General features: G+C 42.7%; 1 protein-coding gene across 1 annotated transcript; it reads left to right on the top strand.

Moving 5' to 3' along the window:
• The first annotated feature begins 5,624 nt into the window (after positions 1–5,624).
• Positions 5,625–6,763, top strand: LOC100193623 (ATP-dependent protease La (LON) domain protein). Its single transcript, NM_001138723.1, has one exon. It carries the CDS (start codon positions 5,635–5,637, stop codon positions 6,502–6,504), a length of 870 nt encoding a protein of 289 aa, NP_001132195.1. The 5' UTR covers positions 5,625–5,634; the 3' UTR covers positions 6,505–6,763.
• Positions 6,764–15,877: the final 9,114 nt, after the last annotated feature.

Raw genomic sequence — 15,877 nt, 5'->3', positions numbered from 1 at the left:
GAACTTGGATTGAATTGTAGCATACATGTATTTATGCTTTTGATCATGTTCCTTTTTGCATTTTGTTGCTTATTATGGTGCTCAAGTTGTACAAACACTCCCTGGACCTCACAAGTCCGTTGCAAAGTGATGCACATGTTTAGGGGGAGATGTGTTACAACTTGACCCTTTGAGACTAACCATGTGCTTGAGTTTGATGATTTAGTCTCAAAGGAGGATTGAAAGGGAAAAGGTGGACTTGGACCATGCAAGACTTCCACTGCACTCCGATGAAGAGAGTAACTTTTCCAAGTTCATCTTTAAACACTTATTGCCTATTTTGCTCTTAATTGAAGAATTTGGTGAGGCAATGGGGTTAAAGGGCCAAGATTAATCCCGTTTTGGTGCTTGATGCCAAAGGGGGAGAAAATAAAGGCCAAAGCGATAAATGGATCAGCTACCACTTGAGAAATTTTGAAAATATAGAATAGAGCTCTTTGTTTTATTAGAACTCTTTTATTGTCTCTCTTGTCAAAAGTTGGCTTCTTGTGGGGAGAAGTGTTGAGTATGGGAAATAGGGGGAGTTTTTGAAATCTTTGATCAATCTCTTTTGGAATGACTCTCTTTATGCTTCAACATGTGTGTTTGACTTAGAGATAGAGATTTGAGTTTTATTTGCAAAAGCAAACCAAGTGGTGGCAAAGGATGATCCATATATGCCAAAAATGAATCAAAATAAATTTGAGTTTTATTTGAAGTGATATTGCACTTGTTCTAGTTGCTTTATGTTGTGTTGGCATAAATCACCAAAAAGGGGGAGATTGAAAGGGAAATGTGCCCTTGGGCCATTTCTAAGTATTTTGGTGATTGAGTGCCAACACAAGTGCTTAAATGTGAATCTATGCTAATGGATGGACAAAGTGCAAATCAAGAGTAAAGGTATGTTTCTAAGCCTTAGTACATTGGTTTTGTGTACTAATCTACTTGTCTAAGTGTTAGAAACAGAAAGAAGAAGAAAAGAAAAGAGGTGAAAAAGGCTTGGCTGTGTACAGCCAAGACTTAGCTCAGTCTGGCACACCGGACTGTTCGGTGGTGCACCGGACAGTGTCCGGTGGTGCACCGGACAGTGTCCGGTGCGCCAGGCTAACTCGGCGCGAAGTGGTCGCTCTCGGGAATTCGCCGACGGCGTACGGCTAAAATTCACCGGACTGTCCGGTGTGCACCGGACTGTCCGGTGAGCCAACGGTCGGCAGCGCGATCTGCGCGGGACACGTGGCCGAGCCAACGGCTAGAAGGGGGCACCGGACTGTCCGGTGTGCACCGGACATGTCCGGTGTGCCAACGGCTCCAAGTCTGCCAACGGTCGGCTTCGCTATTTAAGGAAGGAAATCGGGCACCGGACAGTGTCCGGTGTGCACCGGACTGTCCGGTGCGCCCGACGACAGAAGGCAAGGATGGCCTTCCAGATTTGTTCTCAACGGCTCCTAGCTGCCTTGGGGCTATAAAAGGGACCCCTAGGCGCATGGAGGAGGACACCAAGCAACCTTAGAGCATTCTTGATCATCCACACTCAGTCTTTGCGCATTCGTTTGTCATTCTCAGTGATTCGAGCTCCGTTCTAGTGAGAACTTTGAGATAGTCTTTTGAGCTCGATTCTTGGCCGTGTGTGTGCGCATTTTGCTGTGGATTTGTGTGTGTTGCTTCCCTTCCTTACTCTGTGATTCTTTGTGAACATCAAAAGTGTAAGGGCGAGAGGCTCCAAGTTGTGGAGATTCCTCGCGAACGGGATAAGAAAAGAAAAGCATAACACTGTGGTATTCAAGTTGATCATTGGATCACTTGAGAGGAGTTGAGTGCAACTCTCGTCCGTTGGGACGCCACAACGTGGAGTAGGCAAGTTTTGTACTTGGCCGAACCACGGGATAAATCACTGTGTCTTCTCTGTGTTGAATTCTTTGTGATTATCGTATTGTGCAAGACCTTCTCTCTAGCCACTTGGTGATTATTGTGCTAACACTTAATAAGTTTTTGTGGCTATAAGTTTAAGTTTCACAGGATCACCTATTCACCCCCCCCCTCTAGGTGCTCTCAGCGCCTCCTGTTGACGTGGTCGGTCCGTGCCCTAGGTTGGGCGAGGTGGAGGCTCCTCCGAGGTCGAGGTCGAGTCTGTCTTCCAAGGTCGAGGTCGAGTCCGAGCCCCCAGGTCGGACGAGGCGGAGACCGTCGGCTAATGCCAGGGCTGAGTCCGAGCCCTGGGGTCGGGCGAAGCGGAGTTCGTCGTCCTTCGGGGCTGAGCCCGAGTCCGAGCTCTGGGGTCGGGCGGAGCGGAGTTCGTCGTCTTCCGGGGCTGAGCCCAAGTCCGAGCCCTAGGGTCGGGCGGAGCGGAGTTCGCCGTCTTCCGGGACCGAGCCCGAGTCCGAGCCCTGGGGTCGGGCGGAGCGGAGTTCGCCGTCTTCCAGGGCTGAGCCCGAGTCCGAGCCCTGGGGTCGGGCGAAGCGGAGTCCGTCGTCTTCCGGGGCCGAGCCCGAGTCCGAGCCCTGGTGTCGGGCGGAGCGGAGTTCGTCGTCTTCCGGGGCTGAGCCCGAATCCGAGCCCTGGGGTCGGGCGAAGCGGAGTTTCCTATGGCGCCTGAGGCCGGACTTGGCTGCTGCCAGCCTCACTCTATCGAGTGGCACAGCAGTCGGAGCGGCGCAGGCGGCATTGTCCTCTTGACAGACCGGTTAGTGGAGCGGTGAAGTGACTGCGGTCACTTCGGCTCTGTCGACTGGAGGGCGTGCGTCAAGATAAAGGTGGCAGGCCACCTTTGCATTAAATGCCCCTGCGATTTGGTCGGTTGGCGTGGCGAGTTGGCCAAGGTTGCTTCTCGGTGAAGACTGGGTCTCGGGCGAGCCGAGGGTATGCCCGTTGCTGGAGGGGGTCTTCGGGCGAGACGTAGATCCTCCGGGGTCGGCTGCCCTTGCCCGAGGCTGGGCTCGGGCGAGGCGTGATCGCGTCCCTCGAATGGACCGACCTTTGACTTAATCGCACCCATCAGGCCTTTGCAGCTTTGTGCTGATGGGGGTTACCAGCTGAAATTTAGGAGTCTTGAGGGTACCCCTAATTATGGTCCCCGACAATTCTTGATTCTAGGAATTTCTTTTGATGTTTTGCACACATAGCGCTTTAATATACCTTCGATCATATCCCTCTCATGTGCTATGACTAATGAGTTTTCAAGTGTATTCAAACCAAGTCATAGATTGAAAGGGAATTGGAGTCTTCGGCGAAGACAAAGGCTTCCACTCCACTCCATCAAATTACTCATCCTTCGCCGTCGCTCTGAGCAACTCTCCAACTTTGGTATAATCTTCACTCATATATTGTTCACCAAAGGGGGAGAAAATAGTTATAAGGGCTTATATTTCACTCAAGTATCCGTTTTTGGCGATTCATGCCAAAGGGGGAGAAAAATATTAGCCCAAAGCAAAAGGACTGCACCACCACCACCACTAATTTTCAAAAGTTTAAAAGAAAAGGTTTTCAAAATGATGATTTTTCAAATTGGTATCTTAAAAACTTCTTGAACACTAAGAGGAGGATTTTATTAAGGGGGAGTTTTGTTTAGTCAAAGGAAAAGCATTTGAAACAGGGGGAGAAAATTTCAAATCTTGAAAATGCTTCTCAAAATATTATTCATTTACCTTTGACTATTTGCAAAAGGACTTTGAAAAGAATTTACAAAAGAATTTGCAAAAACAAAACATGTGGTGCAAGCGTGGTCCAAAATATTAAAAATAAAAAGAAACAATCCATGCATATCTTGTGAGCATTAATATTGGCTCAATTCTAAGCAACCTTTGCACTCACAATTATGCAAACTAGTTCAATTATGCACTTCTATTTTTGCTTTGGTTTGTGTTGGCATCAATCATCAAAAAGGGGGAGATTGAAAGGGAAATAGACTTACACCTTTTTCCTAAATTGATTTTGGTGGTTGAATTGCCCAACACAAATAATTGGACTAACTAGTTTGCTCTAGTCTATAAGTTTTACAGGTGCCAAAGGTTCACAACAAGCCAATAAAAAGATCAAAGATGGGTTCAAATAAAGAGAGCTAAAGACATCACAAAAGGCACCCTGGTCTGGCGCACCAGACTGTCCGGTGCACCAGGGAACTCGAAGTTGAACTTGCCACCTTCGGGAAAATGGGAGACCGCTCAGCTATAATTCACCGGACTGTCCAATGAAGCATCGGACAGTGTTCGGTGTCACACCAGACTGTCCGGTGTGCCAGCGCAGCAACGACTACTTCGCGCACAACGGTCGACTGCAACGCATTTAATGCGCGCCTGCGCGCGCAGAGGACAGAGCACGCGCAGAAGGCGCACCGGACAGTCTACATGACCTTTCCGGTGCACCACCGGACAGCCCAGAGGCCCCACCTATCAGAGCTCCAACTGCCAGAACCCAACGGCCGGCTGACGTGGCTGGCGCACCGGACAGTGTCCGATGCGCCATGCGACAGCAGCCTTCCAACGACCACTTTTGGTGGTTGGGGCTATAAATACCCAACCACCCCACATTCAATAGCATCCAAGTTTTCCACCTTCAACACATTACAAGAGCTATAACATTCAATTCTAGACACAACCAAAGAGATCAAATCCTCTCCTAAGTCCGGAATTACTCCAAATCAAATAGTGACTAGAGAGAGAGAGTGGCATTTGTGTTCATTTGAGCTCTTGCGTTTGGATTGCTTCTTTTCTTTCTCATTCTTCTTGTGATCAACTCAATTATAACCGAGGCAAGAGACACCAATTGTGTGGTGGTCCTTGCGGGAACTTTGTGTTCCGTTTGATTGAGAAGAGAAGCTCACTCGGTCTAAGTGACCGTTTGAGAGAGGGAAAGGGTTGAAAGAGACTCGGTCTTTGTGATCACCTCAACGGGGAGTAGGTTTGCAAGAACCGAACCTCGGTAAAATAAATCATCGTGTCTCACTCTTTATTTGCCCACGATTTGTTTTCCGCCCTCTCTCGGACTCGTTCATATTTCTAACGCTAACCCGGCTTGTAGTTGTGCTTAAGTTCATAAATTTTAGATTCGCCCTATTCATCCCCCTCTAGGTGATTTTCACAACTCGAAATAAAAACAAAAGTGGCCTGGTTTGAAGTTTCCCCTTCCTCCACGGCCCGGTAGAAATCCCGATCCCTTACCATCTAGACCAAATCTTGGACTGAATTGAGTGGTCCACTGTTTCCTTGGCCGGAACCAACCGAATTATTTTTTTGGAACTGTTCGAGCTGAAATAGTAGGTTTATCTGTAATTTCTGTATTAGCATGGAGAAGGTGAATAGTTCCGGCTCTCCTTCCGATCTAAATGAACGGCCCCTAACGCGCATCCAATAGGTGGATAAACCCCCACGTGGCCTTCTTGACGCCATCATATTAACCCCGTTACGGCCTTGCGTGCCCGACGCCCTCTTCTTCCCAGCCTCAAATTACCCAGCAAAATCCATTCCCACCCACAAATTAAACATTACCAATACCGGCAAAGTCAGAATGCTTCGCCGGCCCTGGTAATTACCTATCAGAACGGCAAAAGCTGCCTGAAAGCCAAGCGAACATTTCCTGCCTAGGCCGCGGGGGAAGCGAGGAAAAAGATCCCATCCAATTCCAATGGCTATCCTCCCCCAAATCCTCCACTCTCCTCACCCCCGCCTCACCGCCGCCGCCGCCTCCCCCTCTCGCGCATTCTGCCGAGCACCACGCCACCTCCATGCCTCCGCCTCCCGTACCCGGGGGCAGGGACGGGGCCGCCTCGCCACGGCGGCGGGCGCGTCCGGGCCCGGGCCGTCGTCGCCGGAGCCGTACCCCTCTGAGTCCGACGACGGGCTGGTGGAGCTCCCGCTGTTCCCGCTCCCGCTCGTGCTCTTCCCGGACGCTACGCACGCGCTGCACATCTTCGAGTTGCGCTACCGCATCATGATGCACACGGTGCTGCAGACGGACCTCCGCTTCGGGATCGTCTTCGCCGGCAACTCCGGGTCCGCCGCCGAGGTGGGCTGCGTGGGGGAGGTCGTCAAGCACGAGCGCCTCGCCGATGACCGGTTCTTCCTCATCTGCAAGGGCCAGCAGAGGTTCCGCGTCGCCCGCGTCGTGCGCACCAAGCCCTACCTCGTCGCCGCCGTGCACTGGCTCGAGGACCGCCCGCCCGCCGAGCCCCCGGCACACGGGGAGGACGCCGAGGCGCTGGCCACCGACGTCGAGGCCCTCATGCGGGACGTCATACGCATCGCCAACCGCCTCAACGGCAAGCCCGAGAAGGAGGTCGGGGACTTGCGCAGGGGCCTGTTCCCCACCCCCTTCTCCTTCTACGTCGGCAACACCTTCGAGGGCGCGCCCCGCGAGCAGCAGGCGCTCCTCGAGCTCGAGGACACCGCCGCTAGGCTGCGCAGGGAGCGGGACACGCTGCGCAACACGCTCAACTACCTCACCGCCGCCTCCGCCGTCAAGGACGCATTCCCATCCTCGCCGTCTTCGGGGTGAGGTGAGGTCGTCACTTGTCAGCTAGGAATGGATGACGATAAGGGGTCTGTGGTCGAGGCTATAGGATAAAACTTTGTTATCATTCTTCGAAGCCCTTTTTTTCTTGGCATTTTTTCTTATTATATTTTCTATGGCTAGGTTCTATCTGCATATGGTTAGCATTCTAGCGTGTAAAATTGTATAACATGGTGTGTGTCAACTCAAGAAAATTTGGAGCTGTGATATATAGGTCCTTGATAAGGACGAGAATTTTGCTCTCAGAGAATGACTCATGCTTCTGCCCCTAAATTGGAGCTGAATCGAAATTAGTACTTTTAACTCGGTGGTCAACTGTTGACTCTTGGTTTAAACAATTTCCAGTAATCCAGTACTTGTAGAATGTTCTAATGGAGTTTTATTGTTTAAGAAAGTTTGTATGTGAACTGAAGTAGTGATAGTTGCTACTGACCTGCCTTCATCATAATACCTGCAAATGGTGCAAATGGTTCGGGGATAACAATTCATCTGGCTTTATATTGAGGAGGCATGAAACGATATGAAAGCATTCTGAGGTTCTGAAAGTTTGCTTTCTGTCTGAACCTTTGCTTTCAACCTTTTTCAGATGCTTTTTAGAACTGTATGTTTTCCCCTAACACCGTCAAAGTAAAGTTATGCTTTGCTCCAGTGAAGAAGTTGTAGCTAAGAAATCCTTGATGTTATGACTTGGCATCAATCTATCCACCCATCATCTACTACTAGTTGTGTGCCCGTGCGTTGCCACGGAAGTTCATAGAGGACTAATATGTATCAGTGGACTAATATGTATCAGTAAAAATAGGTTTATGTACAAAATGATGATCCCAATATGTTTTAATTAGCAAATTCATAGAGGACTCCCATTCTGCTTATCTAACTTTTCAAAGCAGTGAAACCCCATCTTCAATGGTATGTTGGAGGTGACAGCAATTAGAGCATATTATTATACATTCAAAATATATCAAAAGGATGCTAAACTGTAAAGGTTGGAGTGAAGAAGGGATGAGAGACCTGAAATCTGTAGATGAAGCTTTCCGTTGCCATCTCATCTACTTCCAATGGTCTGATACTAATCCTAGAAGTTCAGTTCCAGGAAAAGAAGCACGCCAAAGGGCTTTCCGGTGCTTTCTAATAGATATATGTGTCAGTAAATAACCCAACATAGATAGAACTCAAGAAAGGGAGATGGAAACACATGCTCTAGATTCCCATACGAAGCTTAAATTATTCACATATTTTTAGTGTTTAGCGCCCAGCAGCACCAGACCATATTACTACTTTTTAAAAAATAGATCTCTGGATTTACCCACAATGTGACATCAGATACACAATAAAAATCATCATAAGAACTTTACGGAATACAAAAATATTCGATAAAATGTTAGTGCACAACGATTAAAAAACAAACACCACCTATATTATCAACTTAAATATCTCACAAATTATGGTCTCACTGATCGAGAAGCAAACTCAGGCATTGTTTGGACGACCAAACATCAAAGTATTAGACGATGGTTCAGTCAATGGAAAAGATGATAGAATTGTAAAAATCACATTTACGGAGCTGAATCACATCTGGTCTTGGAGGCATTTTCTTTTGGTTCCTTACCAAACTTCATCACATGACAAAGAAAATACATCAATCAAAATTTTAATCCTCTAACGGTGTCTTTGGAAAACAAATGAACTATGCTGGCTCTAGCAAGAAGATGAACAAGTCTTCCTGAGAAAAGCCCCTTTCAATCTTCCACTTTGCATTCTTGTAGACATTCCCAGTTTTCATATTCTCAACATGAAGCCCAAGAAAGCAAATTAGTAAGAAAACACTTTAGCAGTTCATATATGATATGAGTATGCACAATCTGGACACACATTTGAGATGATTCCCTGCTTAGCACTTCATTATTTCTTTGACATGGATAACATGAACACGATATAGGCTTCTTGTTAATTTTATCTCTGCATAATACAAACACCGATATGCCAAAAGAAACCCTTCACCATACCATGATTCTGCTATCTCACTGAAAATGCTCATGTGTGTCCAACAATCATCTAAGGAAGGTATGGAGGTCAGATACCCAATCAATTTGAAAATATACAATGTGCAAATGAAACAAAAAGTAAATGACAATGACAATGGACCAATATATATTGTTTGCATAATTGCAGGAGCAAATCATCAATCTTGCAAATGAAAAAAATATGAAACAAGAGATCCAACATGAGTAGCAGACATACACAAGCAGTAGACAGACAGACACACCATTATTAACATTTAGGTCTTCAAACAAGAGCTGCAACATGATTATAATGTCCCAGAGAAAGTTACGACTTATTACATTCAACAAGCAATGAGGTCAGTTACCTGAGCTGAGGCCTTGGTGGCCAATCTCCAAGCACAAATCCTACAATCCTCATGACAATAACAAAGTAAGAACATGCTGCTAGTTGAAAACAAACTATGACATACGACACACCCTGCATAATCGAAACTGATATGCACAAAAAATAGGATCGTATCTCGCACAACAGGATTGAAACAATTTTGGGACAATCAACGACGGCTCAGATCTCTCACCGGTCGACCGCTTCCTCGAATGGCAGGGCTACAGATGACCCCCACGGTCCCCAGTCCCAGCCCTCGTCGACGCAGCACTGTAACCGGCGCAAGTGTACTTGCTCCAATGCGGTGGGGCGGCAAGGGTTAGGGTGGCACCATCGAGGTGTGGATCCAAGAATGGCCACCGCTCAGGAGGCAGCCCGACGTGAACCACAGTGGTGTTCCTCATTGTCGTTGTCTCTCGAGGGTCGTGGATTCAAGTGGGGTCGAGAGGGGTGGGGAGGAGCCCTACAGCCACACGCAAGGTGAGGATGATCCCGGCGGCGGTGCCACTGGCTCTCTAGCGACCGGAGCGCGGTGGTGTTCCCACTGGCTGTGTACTGACCAGAGGGGTGAGTCACTTGACCAAGCTCGGCGATACGCACGGGCACTCACATATACCCACCCTACTATAAAAAAGCAATATAAATAAACGCAATACATTGCTAGCATGGATAACATGAAGATCAGCTATGAGTTCAGCCTAAAACAAACCTTTAGATCTTTATTGTTCAACTTCTGGATGGCTTTTGAAGCTAGCTCTTTAGTTCTAAAATTGACAAAAGCATACATGCATTTGCACCTATAGAAAAGAAAAGAAAAATCTCTGAATTTAGAAGAAAGAAAAAACAAAAGCTAGCACAAAGAAATCTAGGAGTAGTCACTTCCACTACTTGTCCAAAAGACTGGCAGAGTTTTTGAGATCACCATAAGAGACATCAGAGGAGATGCCCCAACATAAACTTCGGATCCATGAGGAGGAAGAGCAAGAAGTTAACCATGACTATCTTTTCCATCCTCATCCCTGTCATGTTTAGCATCAACTTGGCATACACTTCAGTTTTTTCATACTTGCCATCTAGCTCTTTATACTCAACTTCCTCTTTCTCATACTCAACTTGTTCCTCTTCGTCTACCTCATCAGGATCATCAAACTCCAAACAGCCTTGTTGTTTCACCAATTCAGTTGATTTGGTGGAAGCAACATTCTCTGTCCACCTCAGCATCTTTCTCAAAGTACCAAGGAAACTTTGGAAAGAGCACAGGAACCAGCAATACTGTGGGAGCAAATTGATGATGTATGGACAGGAAGAAAAACAACAGAAACAGCTAGAAAAAATGATACGTAATGTTCTGAAATTGGGTTCAACCATTGACATCCAAGTAAGAAATGGGACGTCAAAGTATGCGACTGTTAAAGATTTAGCCGTAGTTTCTAAATAGATTTAGCATAAGTCTTAACTCTTAAGATACTTTGTCTCTTGCTTGAAGCAAGAGGGCTGTTTGAAAAAGTACGCCAGGATATCCCAACCTAACATGTCATCCTGAAAAGGAAACCAAGCATAAAGTTAGGATAGTAAACATAGATTAAAGAACTCATTATAAGTTTCCAATGTTACGTTCCATGGACAAATAAACAACAAGATATAAAAATACAATGTTTTGAAAGATCTAATTTCATGGGGTGCTCAATAAAACATATGCATTTCAGTTTTAAAAATGATGCTTGCTCCAGTGAGAATTATTTAAAAACGATGCAATATTACTATGTTACCTGACAACACAAATTTTCAGTTTTGTCAACATGCAGCTTAATCTTCTCACCACGATTAAGAACCTAAACATAAAAATAGTAATAAGGAATAATGTTTGAGGTGCATTGTCTATTTCATGCATTTGTTTGTTATAATTTCCTTCAGCCTGATTGTTTGTGTTGTCCGCAACTGCATAATGCACCTCTAGATAGGTATATGCACGTGCGTTGCTACGGAATCAATATGATAAAATATATTGATATATAAAAACACTAAATGTTATTTCATACTTTTGTTAGCATCACTAAAAGATGAGAACGATGTACTTTCATCTGCACTAAAATCTGAAATGGATTTCTAATGCAAGTCTGATGCTATCCTCAGTTCCCGTTATCGATCTTGCCAATTTTAGCTTATTTTAGATTTTCAGTAAATAAACCAATAAATATTTAGAATTTAGAAAAGATGAGAATTGCTTCAGTATAATGGTTAAACCCGTCACTTATAGATGAATGCTCTACCAAGGGAATATTCATGCCACTTTAGCAAATTATCTAGTAATGACTATACTACTGCAGCATTATGAAGCATTCCAATAGCAGTACACTTAAGCATCTTTTCTATCAATAAAACTATGTTTTAAAGCATGCTTGCACAATCCAACCAACCATTTCTTTACCTATTGCGTCAATCAGCTTTATAAAGCATTATTCAAGTAGTACAGTGACATGCGTTCATAGCAGTTATTAAAAAACTACTAAAAATTACGCTCTAGACAAAAAAATGGGTCATTGAAAATTCTAGATAAATACAGATGCAAATAAATCAGCTGCAATGTCATCATACTATTAATCACAATCAGTGAAAATTCTAGATAAATACATATGCAAAATAACCACCAACAAAAGAGAAGAATGAACCTGGTGTCTAACCTGACAGCTACACCACAAACTCATCCATCTAAAACTCTTATCTCCTATAATATAGATAAGGCCCTTGAAATGACATCCGAAAATAAGTATTCCCCATAAATTTTATCTTCTTGGACCAACAAAGTTTGTATTAGGGTCATTTTTGGATCATTTTAATGAAAGAAAGAAGCATCGAATGAGATGTAAAAGAATTCAAAGAATGTACATTGTAGATGATGAAACACATCATCCATGTTTCCAAAAGATAAATGAACTGATGGTCACAATATCAGATACCAGACTACATTTTCAACCAAATATACAAAAGATGTAATCTTCCCTCCTTTTATTAGCATAAGATTTTTATAACATCAGACACCATTGACGTTTGGCTATAACATAAGTACTTTACCAGTGAGGTATTAAAACAATAAATAAGCAAACCGTTACCTAAACATTAAACTGTAAGCTAGTAATACACTACAACAACTACTGTAGCGCAGATGGCCCATGAAGAATGTAAGTATGACTTAGCTGAAGAAATGCTCTAGGAACCAAATCTGGCACCGTTTTTTTTTGGAACTGGACAATAAAGTGAAGCACATGATCAAACAACGAAGCACAAATGACATCAATATCATGCAGAAGCCTCCCAAAGCAGGCTCTTACTAACATCAACTGTGATGATAGTAGTGACCGGAAACTCCTGGTGATGTCAGACCTAGGGAACTAAATCTTTGGGCCTCCAATCTGGCCATGAGAGTGCTGGTTGCAACTTGGTTCAGCCAAAGTTGTTCCTTGTAAACAACATGCCTGCATTTCATATATCGAGATATCAACAAATAATATTAGCATCACTAAATTTTGGAACAACACATGTTAGTTTTCTTTTTTATTAAATAATCATGCTTACTGGTCCACGACATCTCATCAACGTAGTAGTACTACACAGACACGGCTACAAAGTAGCTCTGAGGGAGTCCCTCACATAAATATATGCTGCTGCTAAATGAACTGTTACTTACAAAATAATTTTGTTTCCAATACTGACTGATTTGCATGTACTAAGCCAAGTTTTATTTTGCACCAATTTTGCACCGACTGATATTGAGCATAAAGAAAATAGAATTTGGAAGCACAAGCAGATATTCAGATATCAGAGCCTAATAAACAAGAAAAAGAAACAAGAGATCGTCCTATACTTCGACACAGTTAACTGTGATACGAGCTATATTTTTATGTTGTTGGAATGAACAACCAATACGATATGCAGACCAAATGTTTAGCGATATTTATTGATGGATAATACTGGCCTTATTGCACAAATGGCTTAAATTTTGAGTAGTGCATCAATGACAGTAGTAGAGAATAAATTGATATAATCTTAGAAACGTTTGATAAAGTAAGGGCTTCAAGCTCATGTCCATTCGTAAATTCAGAGGAAGATGCCTTGTACCATTGAACCCTGCTAGACCCTTTAGTTCCACTTGTAACAGTAAGGCAAGTTTTATTTTGCACCATCAGCATCAAGCATGAATAATAGTTCACCATGTGAATAAGCATTCCCTATTAGATCATGCTTCAACAAAAAAGTATAAAGCACCAATTAGTTTTTGTTTGAAACCTAAGCGCGATGGAATATATTTGTTTTCAATACTCACTTTTCGGATGCGCGGTGGGCAGCATGAGCAATCTGGGATGTGTGACTATGGGCTCCTTGTGCATCCCGTTTGCACGTCCTTGGCGAGCCCATTCATCGTCAACACCCCCCTTCGTCAGTAAAATGTAAATAAAACTCTGAGAATTAGGGGCAGCTATCTATCAAACTTGCCTAGTTGATGTGTGATAAAATTTTATGTGCTTCTATTACTTAGTCGATAATGCTAGCTTTTCTTACCTTTTTCTTGTAGGTTTTAGTGTGTGTGGCATGGTATTGAAAAATCAAATGAGAGAAGGGTCAACAACAGAGGTGGGGAAGATTTATAAAACATGAACATAAGATGAAATTATTCAAGATTCTAAAAATTACTATCAACGGTTCTCTATCCACATGACAAATAAATAAATAAATCCAATAAGAAAGGAGGAAGCACATGAAGAAGAAAGTGGTGATTCATTCGTGTTGTTGACCTAACCTCTGTGCGCAGGTTGCGATTGATGTACTTGAATGGCTCAGCGTGCGTTGCATATTATTCTGCAGAGGTACATATATAGTGATATTTAACCCAATAAAGCATGGAAATTATTTAGACATCTAGATCACATCATCATCTCATGGACATGTGGATAAAGCAGCGCGAGCGAAACAAAAGAGATGAGAGATTTTTATTTAACATCAAGTGATTTTTATTGCATGCAAACCTTCCTCACATTTTCTAAGTCCATAACAATCAGACCTTTGAATTACATCAGGCCATCCGAAAACTGATATTTATTGAAGCAAGAGGGCTGTTTGAAAAAGTACGCCAGGATATCCCAACCTAACATGTCATCCTGAAAAGGAAACCAAGCATAAAGTTAGGATAGTAAACATAGATTAAAGAACTCATTATAAGTTTCCAATGTTACGTTCCATGGACAAATAAACAACAAGATATAAAAATACAATGTTTTGAAAGATCTAATTTCATGGGGTGCTCAATAAAACATATGCATTTCAGTTTTAAAAATGATGCTTGCTCCAGTGAGAATTATTTAAAAACGATGCAATATTACTATGTTACCTGACAACACAAATTTTCAGTTTTGTCAACATGCAGCTTAATCTTCTCACCACGATTAAGAACCTAAACATAAAAATAGTAATAAGGAATAATGTTTGAGGTGCATTGTCTATTTCATGCATTTGTTTGTTATAATTTCCTTCAGCCTGATTGTTTGTGTTGTCCGCAACTGCATAATGCACCTCTAGATAGGTATATGCACGTGCGTTGCTACGGAATCAATATGATAAAATATATTGATATATAAAAACACTAAATGTTATTTCATACTTTTGTTAGCATCACTAAAAGATGAGAACGATGTACTTTCATCTGCACTAAAATCTGAAATGGATTTCTAATGCAAGTCTGATGCTATCCTCAGTTCCCGTTATCGATCTTGCCAATTTTAGCTTATTTTAGATTTTCAGTAAATAAACCAATAAATATTTAGAATTTAGAAAAGATGAGAATTGCTTCAGTATAATGGTTAAACCCGTCACTTATAGATGAATGCTCTACCAAGGGAATATTCATGCCACTTTAGCAAATTATCTAGTAATGACTATACTACTGCAGCATTATGAAGCATTCCAATAGCAGTACACTTAAGCATCTTTTCTATCAATAAAACTATGTTTTAAAGCATGCTTGCACAATCCAACCAACCATTTCTTTACCTATTGCGTCAATCAGCTTTATAAAGCATTATTCAAGTAGTACAGTGACATGCGTTCATAGCAGTTATTAAAAAACTACTAAAAATTACGCTCTAGACAAAAAAATGGGTCATTGAAAATTCTAGATAAATACAGATGCAAATAAATCAGCTGCAATGTCATCATACTATTAATCACAATCAGTGAAAATTCTAGATAAATACATATGCAAAATAACCACCAACAAAAGAGAAGAATGAACCTGGTGTCTAACCTGACAGCTACACCACAAACTCATCCATCTAAAACTCTTATCTCCTATAATATAGATAAGGCCCTTGAAATGACATCCGAAAATAAGTATTCCCCATAAATTTTATCTTCTTGGACCAACAAAGTTTGTATTAGGGTCATTTTTGGATCATTTTAATGAAAGAAAGAAGCATCGAATGAGATGTAAAAGAATTCAAAGAATGTACATTGTAGATGATGAAACACATCATCCATGTTTCCAAAAGATAAATGAACTGATGGTCACAATATCAGATACCAGACTACATTTTCAACCAAATATACAAAAGATGTAATCTTCCCTCCTTTTATTAGCATAAGATTTTTATAACATCAGACACCATTGACGTTTGGCTATAACATAAGTACTTTACCAGTGAGGTATTAAAACAATAAATAAGCAAACCGTTACCTAAACATTAAACTGTAAGCTAGTAATACACTACAACAACTACTGTAGCGCAGATGGCCCATGAAGAATGTAAGTATGACTTAGCTGAAGAAATGCTCTAGGAACCAAATCTGGCACCGTTTTTTTTGGAACTGGACAATAAAGTGAAGCACATGATCAAACAACGAAGCACAAATGACATCAATATCATGCAGAAGCCTCCCAAAGCAGGCTCTTACTAACATCAACTGTGATGATAGTAGTGAC

Source organism: Zea mays, chromosome 2 (genome assembly GCF_902167145.1).
Source record: "Zea mays cultivar B73 chromosome 2, Zm-B73-REFERENCE-NAM-5.0, whole genome shotgun sequence".
Lineage (NCBI taxonomy): Eukaryota > Viridiplantae > Streptophyta > Magnoliopsida > Poales > Poaceae > Zea > Zea mays.
Note: the sequence above shows the minus strand (reverse complement) of the source record. Positions and strands in the feature narration are given on the sequence as shown.